General features: G+C 41.9%; 1 protein-coding gene across 4 annotated transcripts in view; it reads right to left on the bottom strand.

Annotated features, from left to right (window-relative positions):
- DIDO1 (death inducer-obliterator 1) overlaps positions 1 to 26,017 on the bottom strand; it is an 85,847-nt gene that overhangs the window by 9,375 nt on the left and 50,455 nt on the right. For all 4 annotated transcript variants that reach the window (XM_044455528.1, XM_044455527.1, XM_044455525.1 and 1 more), the window contains 9 exons: positions 13,866 to 14,337; positions 12,853 to 13,012; positions 11,553 to 11,669; positions 11,145 to 11,252; positions 10,458 to 10,593; positions 9,201 to 9,741; positions 7,849 to 8,002; positions 3,925 to 4,014; positions 2,870 to 3,065 (listed from right to left, as the gene is read on the bottom strand). In XM_044455528.1, coding sequence (XP_044311463.1) covers positions 2,870 to 3,065; positions 3,925 to 4,014; positions 7,849 to 8,002; positions 9,201 to 9,741; positions 10,458 to 10,593; positions 11,145 to 11,252; positions 11,553 to 11,669; positions 12,853 to 13,012; positions 13,866 to 14,337 — 1,974 coding nt within the window. The remainder of the gene's footprint in view (positions 1 to 2,869; positions 3,066 to 3,924; positions 4,015 to 7,848; positions 8,003 to 9,200; positions 9,742 to 10,457; positions 10,594 to 11,144; positions 11,253 to 11,552; positions 11,670 to 12,852; positions 13,013 to 13,865; positions 14,338 to 26,017) is intronic.

Here is a 26,017-nt window from a genome sequence, read left to right as displayed (position 1 = left end):
TTTTTCTCTGAGGAGGAGTGGATTCAGAAGCCTAAACACATAGACTTTGGCAAATTCTGTCAATCTGCCATGCCTGGCACTTTTTTTGATATGAACAAAGTTCAGGGTTTTTGCTACTGTAGTGTTCAATGTTCTGGGTGGAATCCAGTGTTGTATGACACGGACTTTCTCCTATAACCACAGCAGCCCTTCCAAATATGCTCTAGGAAACCTTGCAATACTATAGAGTTCTGGAGTGTGTGCACAGGGATGCAGGGATATGGAGTTCTGTTGACAGACACACATCCAGAAAGTGACTCGATGACCTCATGTATTATCTGGAGGGTCCTAGGATGGGTTCCTAGCTCCAAGGTCACAGCACTCTGGCCTCAGAGGCAGGACCTGGAACCCCAGGCACCTTCCTCTCTGCATCCAGCATCCTGCTTTCCAAGGTTGGAAAGGCTGCTTCCAACAGGCTGCTTCCCAAAGTTGGAAAGGCAACCTCCGGGAACGGAAGGGGTGTTTGGGGTACAGGAAAGGAAGGTGACTGGAACAGCCAGCATATGAGTGGTCCCCAAGCCGCTCCAGCCTCCATCCTTCCCACTCTTAAAATGGCCACGTAACACAAATGCAGAATGGAAGGAGGTGTCTCGGCTGCTTCTTCCACTCTCCACTGAATGGGAACGAGCCTTTGAGTTTGGAGACTCCCACTCATCTGCACAGGATTGTGCCCTTAACTGGATGTCTCCCAGTTTATGGGAGCAAAACCAGAAACTAAAATGGCCAATGCCTTTTCGTGAAGCCAGTCATTTTAGTAAGTGCCACACTTCCCCTTCAAAAGAACTTTTCACTAAATAGCAGACATGAAAGATACTACTCTCTCTCCTCTACCAGGTGGCTGGTACTGCTTTTAGTTTCCAGGACACTGTAACTATGGTTTGCATTTCTGCAAACTGTAAAATCCCTCTTCCTAAAATATCCCCCTTTATATAACTAGAACCAATCCAAGCATCGGGGACGCAATTCGACGTGCAGGCACTTGGGAACATGTCCCACGGACCTCAGCTGGCTCACTTCTAAGTGGCCGTGCACAGCACTGTGTTTCAGGAGGGTCCTTCACACACTCGCGTGGGGCTTCCACCTCAAGACACGTCACGGTTTGGCTGCTGCTCTGGCATGCCCGCCTCCCTGCACACCAGGTAGGTATCAGTGCTCTCGCACGGGATGTGTAGAGTCAGGCGGACCATCCCGTGGGATCACTTTCAACCAAACCTTGTATGCCTTCTGAGCCAGCACAGCGCCATGAGAAGCCTGCACTGTGACACCCTCCCCATAACAGCACTTTTGATTTTTCACTACCTTAGAATGTGCCTTCAGGAGACTGGCTTCCAAACTGTATTCCACGGATGCCAGGGCTTTTTAAGAAATCGATTGAACAATCCTCACAATATTTGTAATGGCAAGTCAGCGTTCTTGAAAGACAGTTTGCTCTGACTACTGAAATGTCTTCCTTTTCAGTGAAGTACATGGTGCCGTTCAATGTGATGCCTCTTTGAAGATGTTGCCTCAGTGCGCATAGGCTATTTTTTACATGTATCCCCTCAGGACAGGAGCAGTGGGTGTTGACAAAAGGTGGCTGGGCCACCCCCTCCTCTCTTTTCCTGCCACCCTATTGTCTTTCTCGCTGGCTTCCAACCAATGTGATGCCAGTTGCTCTCAGACTGCTCATCCCTACCTTAGACAACCTCCCGCAACATCATACTTTCCAGGTGTTTTGGATTACAATGCCCAGGGTCCCTGACCACTCGCCATCCCAGTGGAGCTCATCTGAAATATGTGGAAATCACTAGTTTAGGAAGAGCCTTATACTAAAGGCCAGGGCGCTCTGTAATACAAGTGCTTCATTTTGTGACAGAAGCAGCTAAAACACAGTTTCCGTAAAAGAGTAAAAGTCTCCTTATTTTCTTTTACTCTTCCACCCAACTGAAGATTCTCTGGGGATAAGCTTTTCTCTATTCGTCTAACAAATTTGTTGCAGTTGTTCTGGCTGCCCAACAACAGACTTTTAAAGGCATATATGCAGCATATCTGAAGGTCCTGCCTTCAAGGCAGCAGCATGCAGATCAGTACGACCACTTGAAGAACCATGCATAAGCTCAACAATATAGACTTTAAATTGTTACTTTATCTCCATTGTGCACATCACTGTGTGCAGCACTTGCTTCACTGAGAGCCATTTCAAGGTAGGAAAACGTCCTCAGGGCATCAGCACAAACCTCGTCATCTTTTTCTGACTCTTTGTGATTTATTGTTAGAGTAGCTGATTAAGCTGATGTCATGTTTTGTGCAGGAGAGCTTAGTGTGTGTCGGATTTTGAGTTATAGAAGTCTGGTCTCCCCTGCTCCTCCCTCACTTCTCTGGGAGATGTCCATGCCCAGACTTGATGGTCTTATGGATTTTTAATGTGAGAGATCAAGTATATATTGAATATAGTTGTAGAACTTACCTTTCAACAGAAATGACACTTTGTGAGTCTTCTTGTTTGCCACTATTTGAAGATGATGCCCATTTGTGCTATGGAGCATGTTACGTTGTATAAAATACCTTGAAATAAGACTATCTCACCTAAGACTTTTTAAATGAAGAAAAATATTTGCAGGCCTATGAAATAAAAGACCTCATTTATATTGTCTATGATAGATTGTAGTCACACCATACATGAGCTCTGGGGAGAGAGATGAAATTCTTGCAAACGGTGTTGCTTGGGTATTGTGCCTTACTCTTCCACATTTATTTAGCTGAAGCATGTGCTATGCACGATACCTAGTGTACCAGCCTGTAACTAAGGAAGACTGGAGACATTTTGGGTTTCCTACAGTTCGGTGCTTACCTGGTCCCTCAAAGGGCAAAAGTTTGGATGGAATAGGATCCTTAGCACTGAGAGGTATCAAATAGAGGTCCTTGACATGTCTGTTGTTATTAGCTACAACACCAAATCGGCCACGACTGCTAAAATAGGAGTAGAGAGAAATATAGGCAACCTCCTCCTCTTCTGTTGCAGGATGGAAACGGATCAAACAAAGTTCCTACAATACAAGAATATCAAGGTAATGCATTGGCTTATTGGTAATAAAAGAGCAAGTAAGGGCAACATGGCATTAATCAGCACATTTCAGGAAAAAGTAATTCCAGAATTATGGTGGCAGTCTCAAAGGTTGTATGCATGTTGAAATATATTTCAGGAAGATCCATTACTTTAACATAATTTTACTTCACAACCAGTCAAGTGTTTAAAAAACAACAGCAACAACATAACTTCAGAACTTCATCTACAATAAAAGAGCCAATGGCAGCAATACTGTGATGATCACTTTGAAATCATTGAGAATTCACACCGTGCTGGAAACTGCAAAGCCACCAGCAGAGGCCGACAGGGTCACATGAAAGCGGGATGAACAGGGTTGTGGATAGAACGACCAGCAGGGCAAGCACCGAGGGACCTTTTGCTGGACATGGGGTGCAGCCTGACGCGTGTTCAGCCAGAATAAGGTCCTGCAACTGCCAACAGACCAGAGAAGGCAAGGAATTCTAGGACTTTGTCAAAACGTGCAGGAGGTCACACCCTCGGATATTTCTATATGCAACAATTATTGACTGGTATTCAAAGAGCCACTGAAGCAGCAGGGAACGCTGTAGTAATTTTAACTTTTTACTGAAGAGAATGGATTTTATACCATATTTCAAAATGCTTTTCAAGTCTCTGTTTTAAGGGATATTAAGTGCAAAGTGTTAGGAATTGCTGGACAGGCAATTCAATCCCAGTCTTGCCCCCATCTCTTAGGCAAAAGAACTAGCTGTATGGTTCACCAGATCTTATCCATTATTATTATTTCATATAGAGTGCAAAATCCTTCATCATTATCAGATTTGAGATTAAATGAATACCTTTGAAACAGAAGATTTAAGTTTGCCAATATAATCCCACACTGTCTTCGGTGAGATTCTTCCTCCAATATGAATTGTATCTGGTAAATCCTAAATAAGAAGCATTACATGATGTGAGAAATGAGCATAATGCAATGCCAAAGTATAGTATAGTATAACGCAAAAAAGAGGCTAGAGCCAGGGGTGTTCATAATTAGGTTCACCTCTACTTTCACATCTCAGTACTGTGCAGAAAACATTCCTTAGCTGATTCCACAAGCCACAGATACTCAAACTTTCAGGCAATAAAGGGTATCAAAAGGCCCTTTTCGTATGGCTCACACCCTCTTTTAGTAGCTTGTAATGCATGCCTGGCTAAGTTCTTTTTGTGTCTTGGAGAAGAAACACAGGCTTCAAGTAAACAAATTTCATCTTAGCAAAAACAACATTGTGACAAAAAAGATCACCTTTAATTATGCAATTATTTCTGAAGTTGCAATAAAATAGTCCTAGTTTGCTTCCATATACATTTATGTAAAGAAAGGGAAGAATCCTTTGGCCCCTAGACTTTATCTGAGTTAGTTGTTATGCGCTACCAAGTTGTCTCCAACCTAAGGCAACCCTAAGTACAAAAGATCTCCAAAATGCCCTATCTATGATAGCCTTCAGCTCTTGTACATTCAAGGCAGTGGCTTCTTTTATCCAAGAAATACATATCACCTTTGGCCTTCCTTTTCTTCTGCCTTTGACCTTTCCGCATGAGCATGATGGTCTTTCTTTGCCAGGGAGTCTTGCCTTCTCTTGTTATGCCCAAAGTACGACAGCCTCATTTTTTTTTGACAGCCTCATTTTTTTTCGAAGGAAAGCTCTGGCCTCGTTTGATCTAGGACCCCCTCGTTTGTCATTCTGCCCGTCCAGGTATTTGCAAAGCTCTCCTCCCACACCATGTCTCAAACACATCCATTTTCTTCCTGCCTGCTTTCTTCACGGTCCAGTTTTCAAGTCTGGATGATCCTGACCTTCGTCTCCAGTGAAAGGACCTTACAGTTGATGATCTCTTCTAGTTCCTTCAATGCTTCCTTTGCCAGTGTTAGTCTTCTTCAAACTTCTTGACAGCATTCTAATTCCCCACTCCACCCTTCTTCGAGTGCCTGAATGTCAAGCTTGTTGTACGTCTTTTGTAAATATATATGTTAGCTGGATTGTCTCTGTAGAGCTAGTACAACCCTCCATATAATGTTGGAGATTCCAAAGCAGTGAATGTAGGGAATTCTAGGACTTAGATCTCACCCTTGGATATTTCTATATGCAATAATTATTGGTAGTTATTCAAAGAGCCACCGAAGCAGCAGGGAACGCTGTAGTAATTTTAACTTTTTACTGAAGAGAATGGATTTGTATACCATATTTCAAAAGGCTTTTAAAGTCTCCATTTTAAGGGATAGTAAGCGCATGTTGTCTGCCTTCCAACCTAAGAGTCCCATCTTCTGGCACTGTCTTTTTTCATTTTCATTCTCTGCATTGCCTTTTGACATTTTCCCCTAATCATGTCTCTGGTTTCAGTCCGAAGTTCTTCTGGTTCACAAATTAAGCTGAGTAATGCAAATCTGTTCTTTACATATACTTTCAATTCCCTGGGGATGCTGTCTTTTTTCTTTCTTGTATTTTGGCACTATATTTCTATTAGTGATCTTTTTCTGGCATCACTCTGATTTTCAGTATTAAGAGTTCATGGTCCTATCACAATCTGCTCCTGCTCTTGTTTTGAGGACAATTCTGCAGCTTCTCCATCTCCTGCCTCCGATTGCATAGTTTACGTGATTTCTGTGATCACCATCTGGTGATGTCCATGTATTCAGTTGCCTGGTTTGTTGCTTGAAGTATGGGTTTGCAACAAACAGGTTTCTGACATCACAAAATTTTATGAGTCGTTCCTCTGCTGCTTTGTCTCTTATCACTTTTGATTCTGCTTTGTCTCCTAATTTTCATCCTAGCCACTTAGGATTATCAGCGTCTCTTGTTCTGGTGTATTATCAATTTCTTCTTGAACACCTATATCAAAATTTTTGATTTCTTCTTCAGCATCTGTTGTTGGCACATAGATCTGAATGATGGTTATCTTGATAGGTTTTCTGAGAATGATTGATATGATTCAGTCAGATTTTGCACAATAGCTTCTTACTGCCTATACTGCTGCAGTATGAGAGAGACTCCGTTTCTTCTGAGTTCTTTTATCTCCTAAGTAAAATACTTTGTGATTGCCCAGTTGATAATGACCCAGTCCAGTCCACTTTAGTTTGCTCACACCAAATGCTGTGATGTTTAGCCACTCCATTTCCTTCAATATGGTTTCCAGTTTGCCATGATTCATATTTCTCATGTCCCGACTGTATGTGTTCTGTAGCGCTGAACTTTCCTTTCACCTCTGTGCATGTCCGCCATTAGACTTCCTTTCTGCTTTGATCTAGTGGTGTCATTAGCAGGTTGTGTGCCTTCCAACCTGGGGTCCCATTGCCTGGCATTATCTCTTTTTTCAGTTTGGATGCTTTCATCATAGAGTTTCCAAGGTAAGAAAAATCAGAAGACGATTACCATTTCCTTCTTCTGTGCAGTTCCGAGCAGAGTTAGCTTGGGCGCCACTGCTGTTGTTTGTGAAAGATGCTCTGCCAGTGTTACCTTCAACTGCTGCTACCCAGTATCTGCCCTTCAATAATTTATCCACCCACCACCATTAGAAATATCCATTCTCTGTTACTGTTCCTCCTGCAGAGGGTGGATATACCTTAGTTGGGCATCTCTGCATTGACCATTCCACCTTGGGTGACTCTCCTAGGAGACCAGCCCAGTGAGACAGTCTGGCCCTGCTCTCAGCTTCCCTGACAGTCTCAAGCCCCGCCCCCCCCACCATGTTAAGGCGTGGCAACCCAAGAGGGGGCTTGGTATGTATGCCAGATCTAAAACAAATAGCTGGGAAAATGTTACAGGAATACAGATGCAATCCTATTTATTTTCATGAAGCACCATTCCTCTCAAAATTCAACAAAAGAATTTTCACATAATCAAGTGTATGGTCCACTGAACCCACCTATTTTCTAAATTAGACCAAAAGTATTATTCCCTTATCCAAAGGTAAATTTTGGGATCTCTATAATTATGTTTCAAAATATATAAAGATATATTTTTAACATTCCCTGGGAATCAACTGACAAAAAATAGGGTGCAATATGCCGTGTGTGGTATCAAACACAATAAAGTGTTTGTGGAAGCACCAGAAAAGCTTTTCGTCAAAGCAGGTCTTTTTCTTACCATCTCAAGCACACCCCCCAAAATTGGAACAAAGTCAAACAGTGAAGTCCCCACCCACAAAAGTGAGTTTTCCCTTGGGCTGGTTTTGTTCATTTCTGAAAAACTGAACAGCTTCAGATCACTAAATATTCTCCTTTAGAATGATGAAAAAATGTTTCACACAAATTATATATTGCTACTGAACTTTTACTCCCCCTCCAAGGATTCCTTAAAAATATTCAATAAAACTATTAAACTATAACATTTCTGGAAATACTGAAGGCATGGGTGGTAATGCTTTTTTAACTTTCCCCACAATATTACCCAAATATTATTATATTTCTTCCATTCCATATTAAAATTATGGATCTAATAATAATAATAATTTTACTGATATTTAGGAATGCTCCAAGCCATGCTCAGTTTTGCAATGTATGAGTAGAGCCACAATACCATAATATGGAAGAAAAGCACATTCTTGACAGTTAGGGTTTTGCTCTATAGACTCAGACGAAAATGAATTATAAAAACCTCAAATGTGTCATTTGTTTAGCTCTCAGGCTAATGTGTATACTTATAATTATGTGATTTAAAATAGCCTTAATAAGAAACACATCTTACTATAGTTCATACACAATGCAAAGCACTTCAAAATCCCACCTCACTGAGATAATCAAAGGACCCAGAAACAGCATATGCTTTGGTAACAAACTTTGCCACGCCTTGCATGTTGATGAAACCTTTCCAAATCGTGCTGAGGCGAGAAAGAAAGAAGGAAGTATCTCCTTCTTGAGGGGACCGTATCTCTGACATACTGCAACACAGAAAACCAAGAGAGAAAAACAGGGTCAGGTGAGCCATCTCTACTCTCTGTCCTGGGAATGTTCAATTACATTTTTAAAATTACAGATCCAGTGCTGCTAGATAATACATATTTTTAGCCAGTTAATAGATTAGAACTGTAATGGGAGACTCCCTCAATGCAAGACTGTGATCACAACCTATGTGCAATTCATTAGCTGACCCAAATTTATAATTGAGCTTCCTTTTAAGATTTGTTCAAGATCTGGATGCTTCTCTCTCACAAAAAGAAGAGTATGTCAGGCAGGAAGAGAGAAAGAATATATGATCTTGCTTTGGGTGCCAAAAATGTGCATCTGTGCCCTCCGCTGTCCCATATTCAACTGGAGTTCATCTTAGATGTGAACAGGGTCACAGCAGAAAGAACTATGATTTGATTTTTTGGGTTTAATTATTTTAAAATTAAATTTATTAAGAATAAATCTTATTTGAATGTTAATTTTCACTTTAAGCAGTATCTGAAAATAACACAGTCAAAATCATGTTTTCCTTATACAAAGCTGTGGTGTGAGCACATATAGTCCTGGGTCACAGCCATGATAAAAGGATATTGCAGAGCTGGAGCAACTTCTGTGCAGATAAAGGCTACAACAGCTGGTTTTGTTTGGCTTAGGTGAGTAAGGGGAGACATGATGGAGATGCCTGGAATCCTGCACGGTTTGGAGGGGAGACATTTTTCTTAATTCTCATCATACTTGAACCAAGGGTCTTCCCAAAAAGCTGAGATAAAAGCAACTATGTGATTCTTGTAGCACATAGTTAAACTATGGCATTCTCTGCCACACACAGCAGAGAGAGGCATCGATTCTGATGGCTTTAAAGGGGCCTGAAGAAACTTAATAAATAAATGAATGAACTCTCTGCAGGTAAAACTATCCGTGGCTGTTAGTCCTGATGGGCAAATGCTTCCTCCAGTATCAGACACAGTCTGCATATGCGTGCCAGCTGCGAAGCAACAAGGACAGATGGGAGAGTGCTTTTGCACTCCCGTTTGGCTTGAGCGGGCAGCTGGTCGGCCTGTGTGTGAAAAGGACGCTAGAGCAGGTGACTCCTGGTCTGATCCAGCAAGGCCCTTCGTATGCACTTAAACAAGAGAAGCCACGCTCTGCACTAGATGAGCTTACAGGCTGATCGCCTCTGGACATACATACCCAACATTTAGTGACGGTGAAACTGCCATATATCTTGAGTCTGATGAGGATGATGGCTTGGTTAATATTGATTTCGGAGCAGGTAAAACAGACCGTGACATTTCTGGCTTGCTTTCCACCACAGTCACTTTGTCAGGTGTGGGGATGGGATGCGATACTGAAGTCCCCACGGCTGCAGAGGCCGGCACGGTGCTCATGGCTGTTCTTGGATCCTTGCCGGAGACAGTCACGGTAGTGATAACTCCACCAGCATAGGATGTGGGATAGAGAGCGCTCTCATTAGGCAGAGACAATTCTGGATTAGTTTGCCCTTGTGTTAAAGGAATGTAAGTCCTTTCCAAGCTTGGCTGAGGAAGTGCTTCTGTTGCACATTCAGCAACAGGCTCTGGGACATTCTTTGGGTCTTCTTTTGCAGCCTCCACCTCATCTGCTGGTGCTGAGCTTTCAAATTTTGACTTTGTTTCTGGTTTTGGTTCTGCCTTTTTAACAGACATTTTTGGTTTCTTTGAAGCTACTTCATCATCTGAAGCGGAAAGCTGACCTATAGAAAAGACAGAATCAGTATGCATCACTCTGCATCTGTGTGTTTTGATAGACGAAGTGCTGTGCTTGAATCTTGGACCCCAGAAAGACCACTGTCTTTAACATCAGAATTACAGTAACAGGGCCTTTTCCATGGCAGCACCCACCCACTGAATTTCCTCCCAAGGGAGGGTAAGACTTAACTCTGTTTTAACACGTTGTTAATTCTGTTACTGCTTGTTTTGTGTTATTTTATTTTGTACACCATCTTATCTTACAGGTCTTTTTTCAAGTTGAAAGGCAGCAGAGACATTCCTGTATAAAAATTAACACTGCATCTTACAGTGTTACTGTAACACAGTGTTATAGTAACAGTGTGACAAAAGCAAGGCAGAACCTCTTGGAAAATTTTATATAAATTATAATTAAGGGAAAAAAACCACAATAATGTAGCACAGGGCATTTTCAGAAAGGGAGTTTTTGCAGTAAAACAATTCACTTTTATAGATTCAATCAACCAACGAAATTACCAGATTTGTTGAAGAATATTCATTTTGAAAGGTGAGAATAGCGCTATGAATGCAGTGAGATCTGAAAACATACCTGGCCAGTGAATGGTTTTGAATTAGCCATTTTCACATCATGACCAGATCTGGGTGTACAATACAAGCAAAACTGAGCATGCACCCCACTGTTTAGGGTTGGGTATTCAAACAGTGTTACCATTCCATGTACCTGTACAGATTTTGCAGTTCAGATCAAAAAGATGAGCTCTGTGCTGACTTGTTGTGTCCTGCAACATGCTGCTGAAAACATCCAGAACAGGAGCAGTGCTTTTCTCAGGGGCTGCTCTATCCGAATCCTGCTGCTCCTAATACAAAATGACACGACTTTGTGGTTTTTCGTTCGTTTCAACGAGATGTTCAAGCAACAGAATCAGTAAGCTTGCACCAATTAAACAGAAAACACCTATTGCCATTCTGTTCTGTTTAAGCTTTTGTTGTTGCTAAAATCTGGGCATAACCTGCTTTGTAAAAATATAACTATAGAAAGGATCACCTTGTATGAATTCCCCACTGGAACTCTGGGATGAAGGGAGAAAGAGCTGAATGGGAACATGGGAAGTATACCAGGTAAATTGATTAATATCAACACCTACATCGATCATTAGACCTTTTGTTAGGTAAACATGCCCAAAACAAAATTCCAGCTAATAGCGAATGGGTTAATCTGTACTAGCATGTTTAACTTGTCCGATATGCACTTCCTTTTTAAACAATTTGTTTTCTTCTTTAGATATTAGAGTATTTTTTCAGAAATTTAAAACAAGCCCATTTTATAATATAAGGTATATTTTCCTAGAGCTAGCTTTAGGAGAATGATGTTTAGCTGTAACCAACAACTAAAATGATTTCTACTTACATCAGAATCAGACACTGGTGGGGAATCTTCCATGTTAACATCTGGAATGGGTTCCTGTTTGACAGCAAGCTTCTTGTTTTCAAATGTTTTGCGTCTGGATGCCATCATCTGTGAAATTCATACCATTATTTACCCACAAACACAAAATTGGTGCGTTTTTAATCACTAATCTGAAGCTATTTATTGGCTGTAGTTACTGCTATGTAAAAAGGCAAGCAATTCAAACAATTCAATGACCTACAAAGATTAATAGTCACATTTTTGTACAATTCTGTGAACCACTCAGAGCGCTTCAGCTTTTGGACAGTATAGAAATATAATGAATGGTGGGGATGATTAATTTCTATACACTGATCAAGCAACAAGACAACCTCATCCAAAATGACCCCACAGAACTGCATGACTTACTGATTTGGCTGGCTTCTCTTTCCACAGAGCTAGCTCTTTCGATAAAAGTTCTTCCGGCTTCATTCTTACTAACTTTGACAAAGGAAGGTCTTCTCGAAGAACGCGATGGAAAAGCCCCTGGAAGGTAAAGATTATCAGGGTAACACTGTGACTACTACGAGGTTGAAAGTTGTTCTTGAACTATTTCTTGACCTTGTGTATAGTGAAGAAACTAGAACAGACACAGGTGCTGTGGTGCATTACAAATGTATGCTCCCTAACCATCCTAGCTGGGGCTTATGGGAGTTGTGGTAAAAAATGTGGAAGGCACTTGGTTGCCTGTATCTGTAATGGGCAAAAACATGTGGACTTTGCCCGTAGCTCCTAGCTCTTCCCCCCACCTCGCAAGTCTTGCTCCAGGGGTTTGGGGGGTCCCTTTGGAACAGTGTGGGAGGTGGTATGGCATGAGTCCACAACCCGCGGCCCGTGGGATGGATCCGGCCTGCCATGGCCATCCATCCAGCCCGCGCCGCCGTTTGCCGCCCATGTGCGTGCTTGCTGGGTGGGCGGGGAGGTGGTGGCTTGCTCGCTTGGAGATGGTCTCCGAGAGAGCGAGCCGCCACCCGCCTCCCGTATGCATGCGCTTGGAGATGGTTCCCAAGGGAGCAAGTCGCCGCCAGTGTCTGCCTCCCGTATGCGGGCGCTCGCCGCTGCCTTGCTCCCTCAGAGATGGTTTTGGACTTGCTGGGAGATCTCCGAGTGAGCGAGCACTGCCACACGTGCCTGACGGCACCTCACCAGCCCGCGACCCCAGGCACCCCCACCTCACCGGCCTGCGACCATCACCGCAGCCTTTCAACTGACCCCCTATTCAAAAAGTTTGAGGACCCCTGGGGTATGGTGGCAGTTTCACATAAAGTCCAATATAGCCATCATAACTGATAGCTACTGACAGCCATATCCTCTCCCTTTAAAACAATTTGCGGAAGTGTGGCGGCGGTGGAAATGTCGGCCTACAGCAGGAGATTTTTTCAGAATCAGCCATGCGTTCTGAGATCTACTTTGGTTGTCTGGAATTTAATGTCAATACCAATTTCACTGGATGACTAAGAGATTCTATTATTGACAGGAAAAACACCCTTCTATCCATAAACCTACCATGCTCTTTATTGGGCAGTTTTTGCTGAACTAAAACGTTCCAAGCTTTTCAGTCTTCTTGAGCAATATACAGTGGACTATTCTAATACAAATCAAAATCCGCTTGCAGTTACATAAAAATAGATGGATAGCACATTGTTTGCTTACTTTCATACAAACAAACCTGATTTTTGGGGTCCTTGAGGTTGAACATAATACTGCGATATTTACTCTTATATCGATTATCTGTCGCTTGGAATAAATTAAACATCTCCTTTTCAATATTCAGTGCAATCTTTCCTACTTCACTTTCTGTCATGACCAGGTCATCGCTGTCATTTACTCTGCCAAAAGGAGGGAAAATTATTGCTCAGGTGGGAGTAATAATAAATAACCAGACAGTAACCCTGACCCATATACCTGGAAGCAGGCCTATTGAATTCAGTGGGTTTTACTCTGCTGCTGAACCAAAACACAGCAAAACAATGTGGCATTTTCTGAAAATGGGTGTCTATTGCACACAAGAAAGAACTTTCCATCTCCGGTTTTTATTACTGTCCAGCATTACTGCTTTGGGACAGTTGGAATGACTGAAACTGAAAATAATGTAAGCAGAGGGCTGTAGTTCAACGACAGACCACTGGTTCTGCATGCAGAAGGTCCTGGAGTTCAAACTCTGGTAAAGTTTGTGCTGGAGAGCTGCTGCCACCTAGCCTTCGAAATACTGGGCTGTATATCACAGGGTTTTGTGTTCCCAGCGAACCCGTCTTCTACTTGAGGTGCTGACGGTGATTTGCTTCACATGGTGATGGATGTTGTCAGCACAAGTGGTGCCAACAGGAATGCACATGCCTAGCTTTATATTGCAAAGATGATGTGGTGTAAAAAAGTTTTGAGGAAGAAATTAAAAATGCCCTTTAAGCCATTGACATAAATGTATCAAATATTTGCTTCCCAGTAAAAATATTCACCAATTTAAAGATTAAACTTATTACCTATACTTTATCTGAAAAATGGTGAATGTTAATGAGTGTGTACTATTCATGTGGCAACATTTTAACTATCCTGAAATTTTGCTCTCGTTTTTATTGTGGGTATGATGGTTGGTTGTTTCTATTTTAAATGTTGTAAACCAGGGAGCAGATAGCCGTATAGAAATGTTTTAAATAAGTATGGATGCGGAGCTTAGTACCTTACCTTTTCCACAAAATCTCTTTAAGGGATCTCCGTATATTTTGACGAATTTGGGAGTTAGGTTGTGATTGACTGGCACTTGCAGCTAATTTTACTGCTGAAGCTGAGGAAGTTGTTGAAGCAGAAGACACTATGGGCTTCCGAAGTCCTCCAGCCATGCTAGAAGAGGCACCTGTCTTTTTAGAAACTGAGGATGTAGCATAAGACAGAGGTGAAGGCTTTGATGTTGACACAGTACTTGATGAAGGTTGACCTGTGGAAACTGAGGATTTCTTAGGGATTACTCCTTTGAAACCTGCAGCAGAGTGCTTAATTGGGTGCTTAGCCAGTGAACTACCAGTAAATGCAGCAGTTTTCTTTTGAGGCAGATTTCTAGTTTGTAAAGACAGGGGTTTCTCAGTGGCAGAAGTGGACACAATAATTTTCTTTGAAGATTCTGCTGGTTTATCATCATTCCTCCGATCTTCTTTTTGTGCTGTTAAAAGAACAAAGTATAACAAAATGTTGTATCAAATCCTATTTGGTGAAAATTAACTAATATTTAACAGCAACTGATATGAACCAGTAAAAGTTGGGCATGATTTAGACCCAGTGAAGGGAGAGATTTAAATATATGTTTAACTCACAATAAAATCATTTAAAGTTGTTCAGCTTTGCCTGAATTGTACCCTGTAACATTTGTTACATTTTGTATGTTATTAAAAAGGCAGTAAATAATAAATATTATTATTGGGCACAGCACAAAGCAGTGTTTCTGAAGCTGTATTAGTTGCACTGGCTTCATGAAAAGGTGGTATTATGAATGACCCATCTGCAAGCCATAGAGAAGGTCAGCTGGAGAAGGATCTGTGCAGCATAAATATAGCTCTTGTTCCTCCAATGTCATGTGATTTTGAGTGCATCTATTACTGGAAGGAGGAGGAAAACATGGTTTCCTCTTCTTTGGGGCAGGGGGGTTGCTCCCATGTTTAGTAACGAGAATTGTATGGCAAGGACAGAAAACAAATGTAAGCAAGAACAAAACTGATCATATGTATGTGTGCAATTTTCCACAATTCAAAATAAAAATAGATCCATCTTCAAAGATTGTACACGTGGGTTAACATTACAGTGATATACACCAAACATAAGAGAGACCATTACTAACATTCATTCTACAGAGCTTTCTTTTCAGTTTCCTTCCCAAGGAATTACAAGCATGTTTTAAAGTAACCCATGATCTTATTCTGTTCTCAGTTATACAAGCTGTTTTTGAGCAGAAAAGGGAGAAGAGAAACACTTTCTGAATTATTTAAACCAGCTTTTCCCAGCCTGGTGCTCTCCAATTATTTGGGCCCACAACTCCAGTATTACTCACCAGTGGCTTTGCTGGCAAGAGACGAAGCCCAAAACGTTGGATGGCACCAGCTTGATCTAAGCAACCCCGTATTGTATTTGCATCAAATATGACAAATAATCAGTGTTCCCTAATGACCATACACAGATGAAGTTAATTATCTCAAAAGGAAATATGTTAGAATAGTGCCAGGATGAACAACAGTGGCTTTATAAATCAAGTCCTTCATGAAATATTGTATCTCTCAGTGAGGGTAAGTTCACCAGCAGCACTCCAGAATTCTGCCTGTAACCAAGTGAAAAGCTTCACCATACCATCCACTTTCATTGCTACCTGCAAAAATGCTGACAGGCCACAACATCTCAACAGGTTCACACCAGATGCTCATGCAGGAAGACACTTGCAGGACTGTAACATGTTACGATCAATACAACTATTCCCTGCAAATACAGCCCTCTCTCCAGCAGGAAACCTGGAATCATGAAGTTGCCAGGTTTAGTTTCTGCTTAAAGAGAAATTAAGGTGCCAAGTGAAGAGGCACACATGTACAATAGCCCAAGTTCAGCAGAATTCTTTTAAAAAAATACTATTAAATGGCTCAGTAAGGCTGGGACAACAGCCAAAAAGAGAAACACTAGAAAGCACCTAACTTGACAGTAACTCAAAAGGTTTGTGACTCCAGAGGTACGGTGCTGGAAACAGGAGCCAAATAAAAACAGACTGAAGAGCACACTGTGAACTGTTTCTCCTCTTGGGACACTTTCCAGTAACAATTTGCCACTCCTGAAAATGTGGACCGCCATTTTGATAGTCATAAATGTGACATGTATTCAAATATGATTCTTCAAGTATCACTGGGTGAGAGATTGACTCATTAGAAATTTTGTGTTCACATACAGCATGACGTCTTTCTCCTCTCAAACTCAAGTTCGGATGATCCTTCTGCTATCCTTACAGGTTCCGCTTGTGCAAAAAGCAAGGTGTCACTATCTTGAATAAGCAATCTCATGTGAGAGAGTTCCTGCCACGAGGCTGAATGCCCGCACTATCCCTGGAGCGGTTCTGAAAACAGTATTGCAGGCCCTGACGTCACCTACAACAATGCAGATTCATTCACTTGCTCACCTTCCACTGGGATGTCTGCCATCTCCTGTTGGCAATGCCTGTCCATATTCTACCCAGCACAAGTGGCCAGTCTCCGTTGAAGAGAACAAATGGACACAAATCTGACATCGGAAAGGACAATGTTCACAAACCAGTGAGGGAAACACTTCAGCTTTCCAGGGCACGTTGTCACTGATCTTAAAATGGCCATTGTAAGCCAAAAATCCATACAAGGCGATTAATTAGAATTAATCAACACATCGAATTTGATCAGCAGAGGCTTGTTTCAGGGAAAAACCCCAGTCATTTAAACCACAGTGCAAGTGCTGATAGGCTTAACTAGTTCCAGGACACTTGTGCTATTAGCAAAAACTGCACTGTGAATGATCATTAATAATGTTGACATTTACCAATGCATTTCATTCTAACTGCATTGCTTCGCTCCAACTTGCAGATTATATATAAATCTCAGATTATCTACGATGCAGTCTGCAGCCAAGTTAAATGGGCAGCTGCAGAGCACAAAGGCTTATCCGGAATGCATGTGCCAATCTTTATGGTGCTGCTGCTGCTTTGTCCGCTTGCTTTTTGATGCCACAGACTATCATAGGTACCCTCCGGACCATGTGAGACACTGCAAAGAACACGCTGCATGCTGCACACATTGGTATTAGCCATACTCAGCAGAATCTGTGTCAAGTTCACTAAATCCAGTTGGTGTATCTGCAACTTAGAGATATTTGTGAGATGGCACTGTCACAAAGCAAAGGGGCATGGATGGTTTCCTCCGACAATTAGAACCTTAAGTGGTTCAGTTGCAACAGAAAATTCTGTATTTCAGCAGCAATGTTTATTATATTTCTCCCTAGTTTTTGAGGAAGCCTGTATTAGTCACATAAATTCCCTATCAAGAGCAATGGGAGATTATTACTTATTAATATTGATGTGTCATAGTTGACTGCTACTCCATCCTTATTTGGCAAGGGTTTCTAACTGTATTGCATCTGCAATTTTTTTTTTTAAAAATGTACTTTAATTTTCTGTCTTGTGACTACGTGACCTTAATTTGGCTTGACAATGAAGTATTTCCTGATTTAGTTCAAATATCAGAAAATATTTATAAGATTAACCTGAGTAACATGAATAAATTTTAAAAGAACCATCTTGAAAATACTTTTGCCCTATCCCATGTATTGATGCTTCAATTGTTTTACTTATATACACACATTCTTATAGAAGTTTCTCATATTTAAAAGAGAAGTCCATTACAAATGAATTTTATCCTCTTTATGGATTTTAAGTTGTAGTAAATCCATACAGAATCTGTCTCTTTCACATACACACAGGGCCCAGCATTAATAGATATGACTTTATGTATTCTTCAGTGAATACTGCGAAAAGTTCTTATTTTTAACAGGCAGTAGTTTGACTAATATTCCCATTACTTTTGTCTCATTTCTATTCTTTTCTAGACCATTTCATTTTCATCAGCAGAGACCCAAAGTGCTTAGGTTCATACAGCAGGCTTGTGCTAGCAGGTGAAATTCTTAACTTCCTTGCGTTTGCGTACTTGACATCCATGCTGCATTTGGAGGAACCCCCCCCCCCCGCCTCCTCAGCTTAAAAGCCATTCTGCCATGCAGCATGGGGCACATCCATTCAGAAAATGCAGGTTTAAAAGCCCCCCCTGGGCTCATGAACCAAGTTGCATAATTCTTTGGATCCTGATTGTGATTTTCTCAATCATCTGTTGCTCTCTTAGAGGGGCTCCATGCAACCATAGAACTTCCCTTACATACTGTTCTACTAGATAATGTACAAATAGATATGGACATGGTTATATCTGGAATACAACATTACTCAACATATTAGTATCATAATATGCCTTAGGTACTTGTTTAAGCAAAAGGAAACTTCACATGTCAGCAGATGGTTTTCATCTATTCTAGTGGAACAGGTACAGTAGCCTTCCCTAGCTTGGTGCCTTCCAGAATTTTTATACTTCATTTTCAGCCCCAGCCAGAACCAATGGTCAGGAATGCTGGGAGTTTTAGTCCAAAACCAAGTCACCAGGTTGTGCAAGACTGAATTAAAGAACCATTTGGATAAGCTTCAGGCCGAGACGGTCTATGCACCAGTACCTTGCAGCTGTTTCAGCTTCTGAAGCAACTTATTGCTGCTCCAGCACTCACAATAATTGCTATGGAGCTACCTTCATTTAGAGCTTCATTTACATTAAAGCTTGCCCACGAGATGCTGCATGAGGTGGCAGCTGCACTGACGTGTGAACGTGTGTGCACACATGCAGAGCATGGCTTTCAGTGGCACGAAATACACTCAGCACGGCTGTCATTCAACACTGTTCCATGCACTCAGGGTCTTCTCGGTTTGGCTTTCCTTTACTGTTCTGCTTCCATGCTGGGAAGCTCGGCTGGGTCCTCCCACGCAAAGCAGAAGTCAGTAGAAACAAGAGATGCCGTCGCCCTGTTTGCTACCCAGATAAGCTGACAAAGTCCTCCCAAGTGTAGCAATAATACCATTGCCACCTGGACTGTAACCACCATTTACTGATATGACTATTTACTGGCTCTTACTTAGGTGCTACACCTTCCCTGCACTGTATCAGACTAAAGGTGGAGGCTCATGGCTGAACATTCCTCTAAAACTAACTGTTTGAAGAGACTGCCTTGTCCTGCCTTCACTCTAACTTGTTAATTTTCTATGGCATAGTCCCCCCCCCCCCCGCTTCTGGTAGAGGAGCATTCAGTCACCAGCAGTTTGAATCAAAGAAGTTCTGGTACCCTAACAAGATATTGCTTACAGCTGTAAGACTTCTCAAACCAGGCACTAGCTGCATATGGAGCAGCAGTGGCTACGCTTACTTATGGAACTGTAAAATCAAGCAGTTGAAAGAGAAGTGATAGCTGGCTATCAGCTATACAGTGCGCAATAGCATACCTTATTGCCACATTTCTCTTACATATCACACCCTTTAATTTGATGTAATTATGGATCAAAGCAGCCATAACTAGAGCTAAGGCTACAATCCGATATACATTTAATTGAGAATAAGTCCAACTGAACTCAAATTATTTTTGTATACATCCATAGAAATAAGGGAATAATGTATTTCATTTCTTTTCATTTGCCTTGCCCCCAAAACATTGTCTATTCATTGGTTTACAATACTCTCCTTATTTTGCAATTTGCTCTAAGTTATGACACCCTACAGACATTTATGCATAGCTGATCCACTTCTTTGCTGCTAATGCTATGTAAAAGGCAGTGTGGTGATAAAAAGCAGAGAATTAGGATGCCCAAATGCTACAGGAAAAGGGATTCCTTGGCACACATTTCTGAGGCAATTATCAGAATACAAGCAAACCCCAAAGCAAACTGAATAAATTAAAACCTATTTTTATATCAGTCCCCACACGTAAAGTACTGGAACAAAGTAAGGTTTTGCCTCCTGCTTATCTTATCCCTTCCCCATGTCAAATCTTGTTATCAAACTTAGGGCTTGTTTCTTAACTCCACATACGTAATCGAAGGTAGCACCCATAGTGGGGGGTGCTGCTGTGGGTGGACTGCTGCTGTGTGCTTGCCAATTCTGTGATGCCTTTGTAAAATATTGCCACCAACTGTTAGGCATGCATAATTGCCCGACAGAGCCACGTCTGTGACAGGCAAAATATCGCAGACCTGCCTGCACATTCTTGGGTCAAAACTGCGGATGGCAGCTGCTGTCTTCCCTGACACATCTTGGCCACCTCACAGCCGCTGCTAGTGGTGTTGCTCTTGGGTGGATCGCTTCCCACGCCAGCGGTTTTCCTTCCTGCTCAAGTGAATTCTGGGCCCCACAAGAGTATTGCTAGACAACAGCAGCTATTCATCCTTGGGCATTCGCTGTCACTATCATGCCAACTCTGGAGCAGTGAGAGCGCTCAAGGTTGGCTTGGGATGGCATCACCACCTTTGCTAGCACGCCTATTGTGGCATTCCACTCTCAAGACCCACGCGGTGTCAAAGGTGAGTCAGTAAAAGCATGGCGCTAGACATTCAGTTCTGATTACTGTGGCTCAAAGTTAAACCTCAAATGTTTTACCTTCTGCATAATTTTAATATAGTACCTGTAAACTCACACATTCATGATACTGTCATGGTAACTTAAATAATTTTTAAGTGTTATATTCGCACAGTATCCTTGCTTAGCTTAATCGTGGGTTCAGATTTAAAACAAAAAACACCTCATCCCTTCTCATTTTTATGAAGCTTTAGAGGTCTAGAGCTTCAAACAAACCTGCTTAGGATCTACTGAAGTCACGCTTTTTGATCTTGGCATATAGCATGCTATTCCTCAAATAACACCCCCCCCCCCAGCCTGCCCATCCCATTACAGCTATGGCTCCCTCACAGGAATTCCAGCTGGTTGCTCTTCCTAATCTACTCAAAGCATTGAGCAGTCCCCCAGTTCTAGTGCTGATGGGCTCCTTATGATTCCCCTCTTTGGGAGAATAAATGGGATCGTCCCACAGATTATGCTCGTTTTCTGATAAATTGTAAGAGCATAAAGAAACAAAGCTTTATGTACTCAGGAATTCTGTACAAGCTGAGCATATATTAAATTGATATATGAAATATATTAACAGTTTTCAGAAGCACACTTGTTTTGACTTCAAAATCATTTCTGTTCATTTGTTGTATTAATTGAATCCAAAGTTGTATGGGCAAAGCAAGCCAGATGAAATCTTTTAAGTCCTGTGAACAGGAACTTTAGTACATAACCTCCTCGCACATGGATGCAAGGTAGGGAGACTTACAAGGTTTATTGGTCTATCATACAGATTTGCAGGTAGATCTTTTCTCTCAAAGTTCCTCCAAAATTCAAATCAAACCTCCTACATTTCAGGAATGAGGAGCAAGTAGTACACACTTGGAAAGGAAGAAAGGGCAGTAAAGCAGGGCTGTCCCAACAGAAGTAACACTAGACAGGGTCTGTCTGCAACCTGTGAGCTTTTCTTGGTTTGTCTGCAGTCTTCCGCCGCCCATCCTTTTGCATTGGTGCAAGTACAAATATTATAAATAATGGTGCTGGGACATGCGACCCCCTGCGTCTCCTGTGTATTTGCATATGTATCTTACATCTTGGAAGATAATAGCAGGGCAGAAGAGGCACGATCTTCAGGCACCATGCATGAGTTTTCTTTTTTAAACCTCAGTCTCAAATTACTTGCAGGCTTGTTGATTTCCTGTTCGGGGGGGGGAGGGGGGGCTGGAAGACCGATTCAGTAGCAGAGTCGCAGCCCACAGCAGTTGAGCACAGTAAGAGCTGCGGCAAATGTCACACCCGATCAGGTAGCAGGAAGCTTTGAGGCTTGAAGTGGGTGGGGAGCCGAAATCAAAGATTTGATAGTGGTGTGCATGCATTAGGCTGAGAGTGGTTGTCTCCCCACTCCAAGCAGCAGCTGCTGGGAGACAAGATCAGCTGGGACCATAACAGAAACGCCAGTCGGTCCCAGGCAAAATCCAGATCACACTGAGTGAACAATTCCATCAGTCCGGACTGGGGGGCCGGAGGGGAGTGGTTCAGATATTTGCTAGCAACTACAGTTACGTGTCTATATGGAAAGTTAACTAAGAAAAGACAGACAGGTAATTCCAGTTAGTATTAAACAGTTCAAAACAAAGGCCAAATTTAACTTTTTGACAAGTGACATGGCAAACAGACTCTGCCTCATATTAGTTTTCAGAACTGTTTTCCCCATTCAGGAAAAGGACAGGCTTTGACGACCTAATATTCAATTAATGAGGGGCAGGAGTATTTCTCTTGTCAAAGATTCCACGTCATTCTGGCAAGGAGTGCGAATTCATAGTAGCCATTAGCCAATGATTTCCTGAAGGAGAGTTTTTATGTTCATCAACAAGACACCAAATGATAAAAGAGATCCAAGAGTTTACATTAAACTCAAGAGCACAGTCTTTCTGAAAGAACTGCTCTATTCTTCAGTCAGATCAAGTGTAATAAAATACTATTAGCCTTCTGTTTCCCCACTTCATGCCTTTAACTGGCACTGCTTGTTTCTGAAATTTTAATGCTTACTTGGTATAAACATTGGGTCAGCCCTCCCCATGTTTTAATTAAATGGACCACAAATCCAGTATGAAGTGTCACTCAGTGCACATCACAGCAGTCCTGGGATGCACTGTGCAAGATGTTCCTTGCCTGTAGACCAACCTGAGAAGCAGGTCGTGGCACACAGAAGGCAGGCCTAACTTCACACACAGTCATACCCACTGACTCGCCTCTCTGGGGATGTCAAAACCTCTTATACCACCTGTGGCACCCGAGTCTCAGGCTGATCTCCCACCATCTAGGTGGTTTACATGCACAGAGGGTACTGAAGCTTTGCACATAGTAAGATGAATCAGTATTAATCTAGTTAGATAAAATTCATAATAAACCTGATAGTATTTAAGGACTAAGACTACCTCAAGATTGGGTCAGAAATGCAGACCTCCTGACCACACCTGGCCTAACATTTGGACTGCCTTCCCTGATTAATAATGCTGAGCAGCTCTACAGCTGACGCTCGTTTAGTTACAATTTGGTTGATGCTCACATCATTGAATAACAATGGATTTCCCCCCTCATTAACAGCTATCATTGCTCTTACACTGTACTAGTGCATAATTGGATGCTTATTCTAGATATACAGTTCCTACCCCCCTCTGCATATCTGCACTGAGGGCTGACCTAGTGCAGACCCCAACCCATGGGTACAAATTATCCTTGCAGCTCCAGGAAAAGTGCAAGCACAATTGCCAGAAGGCACAGGTTTTGTGCTTCAAGGAATACCTGCTCCAGGAGGTGCTGACAATAGAGGCACTTCCCTATACTTCGCACCTTTCACAAAGTTCAACCACATATATTCAACTTCACGTCTCCTTTAGGGCTTCTGGGACAGGGTGAAACTACCCCCACCCCACAAGTATGGCCATGCTCAAGTTAGCCTGCTGTTGTCCAGCTGTTCTCCTAAACGTATGAATAGGTGAGATGTGAACAAGCCATGCCAGCGGATATGCTCACCTTTCCCTTACTGTATTGCTCTAAGTTCAGAAGTCTTTATGCTTTTGATTAAATGTAAAAGGTGGCTATTTAAGAATAATCCCTAGTTAAGCCTGCTATCAATCTGTACTCTATAAAACTGGATTGCTTAAAACCATGCTTAACATAAACACAGTTCTAAGTTAATATGATGAGAGAAACAGTTGCTAATCAATATGGAAAGATGCGTAGCTAAAGGAGCATCCAAGCTTGGAAGGAAGCCAGTCTTTCATATCTTGCTTAGCTGTAATGTATTACAATTCCCAAACAGTTTGCGTGCACTGTCAGAAATTCGGCAGTCATGCAGGCCATTTGCCACCACTGCACTGATGGAGGGGCATATACACCACTGACAGAGCCACTGTATTTTGCTGCTATCCTGGATTCCCATTGCTACTTTAAAAGCACAGGGACCTTGCAACCACCATGAAGTGCACTTTCTTAAAATCAAAAGGGCGTTTGAGGGTTAACAGATAATTCCTCCACACTATTTCACTGCTATCACTGGTGCCTGCTTTAGAAGTCGGGAGTTCACGGTCCTTCGACAGGAAGAACTAAGCCTTCACCATACCACCAGTTTCTTTATCAGGTCAACTGTCTGTCTGTGTAAAGATATTCTTGATAAATCATCAAGACTTGGCTTTAAAGACACGGAGTTGCAGCAAGACTTGCCCATGTAATGGAGCTGTGTCTAGAATGAGTGAGCTTGGAAACTTTCCTGGAAAAGCAGAGCTTTTTCACTTTCCAAGATGAAGAAATGTATAGGACTCTAACTTATCAAATACATGTATGTTATTCAGACATGATGGTGATACCGGGATGTTCAGTATTAATGCTTTACATTACTCAAGTGTGAAGTAAGAGTGACAGGATTTTGCTCCTGGCTTTCGTGCAGGTAATACACTCACCATCAGTTCTGTAGAAAGCGACTTTTGGATTAATTCATATTCAGAACTGCAGGCAGAAGGGAATCTTAAAGTCACAGAAGTTCTACACTGTCTAGCTAACAAAATGTAATGAGCGGGACTTGCTTACACAAAAAAGAAAAAAAAAAGAAAAATCTTAAATGTCATCGCATCTCTTATACCAATATGACATACTTGTTAGCTGTGCAATAGGCACTACAGAAGCATTGTACATAGATACTGCCCACAGACAGACAGCCTTTAGACTATTTTTAGCTCAGCACAGATTAAATTTCTTTGCTTAAGCATGGCATATACTGAACCCTACATATTTACTATACAATTAGCTATTATTTATTTTAGAGTTTTTGTATGCCGTCCCATCGCTTATAGTCTATTAGTCTTTCGTGTGAAGTAGTGAAATCCTTTAATCCTTTCTAAAAGGCACATTTACACCTGTATTAAACCAGCATGGCTCCGTGTCTCCCAATAGCCAAAGGTCTCTGGGCAGTTTACAAGAAGTTAGTGCAAATTAGCAGTAAACACTTGCACTGCTAGTTTGGAGTTAGGGTCTGGAAAGATACACTAGCCAACCTTTCATTAAAAATGGATCCCGATTTATGTGTCCACATTTCATGCTTTGGGAATTTGAAGGGGTTTTATAGAATAGGTTTAGCCCCTTCAAGTATAGCTTTAGAGGATGGGTATCACCGTTTGCTCATTATGTTACATTTGGAAGGAGAATCTGCTTTTTCTTGGTATAGTTAACACCACATTCTGATCTGTGCATGTGCAGATTTCAAATATGCACATATCAATTCCAAGACATTTTCAGGATTAAATGGCTCCTAATGCCTTATTGTCATGCAACAAGTGTGCAGTCAAGCTAGAGACTGATGGGGCTCCAACTTCCCCCCACTGGCACACCAGTTCCAGAGTCTCTAGTACTCATTTGCAATTCCAGTCTTGAGACAGGATGGGCAATATTCAATCCATAGAATTAAACAGTTCTTATGCTGGAAGGAGTAAGCACCCAGCAGGCTAGCTGCATTTCCCCAAGTTATTTTCAGTTCAGGGTCCAAGTTATTTTATTGAATTTATCTGGCTTTAGGTGATAAAAGAACGATTGTGATAGCCACCTCCCCTCCCTAAAGCCACTAATGGTGCTGCATCTGATGATGCACATGCAGAGCTGTTAGCAGGGGACTGAAAGTCCAACAGTGGTGGACAGTGTATCCCCTTCCAAAAGGAGGATTCTTCTTTCCACCTCAAAGGAAAAGCTAACTAGATTTCCTAAGCGCAGCCCCTGCCTGCTCATCCCTCTAGGCACCCTTCCAAAAATGCCATTTTCTCAATGACTAGTTCAATACCACGTACCATCCATGTGGCAGTGTTCTATGTCGAAACTGGCTTACACGCAGAACCCTTCTGTATAAGGCACGCAGGCGGTTTGCCACACTGCCACAGATATATGGCACCTTTATGTGAATCGTGTGCACCTATAAGCCAGCACTTGGCAGCTTCATAGAATGGAGACATAGGTGAAGAATTTGGGGCACCTTTCAAAAGGAATGAGCAAAACATATATTGTCCTTGTGGCTAGAACTTGGCATACCTAGACATTTCCTATAAGTATTCACTGCTTTTTAGATTTGGATTGCAGTATCATTAAAAAAAGCTTTCAAGTTTACACATGGCCACAAGC

Source organism: Varanus komodoensis, unplaced genomic scaffold (genome assembly GCF_004798865.1).
Source record: "Varanus komodoensis strain SLA01 unplaced genomic scaffold, ASM479886v1 scaffold8, whole genome shotgun sequence".
Classification (NCBI taxonomy): Eukaryota; Metazoa; Chordata; class Lepidosauria; order Squamata; family Varanidae; genus Varanus; species Varanus komodoensis.
This window is presented reverse-complemented; position numbering and strand designations above follow the sequence as displayed.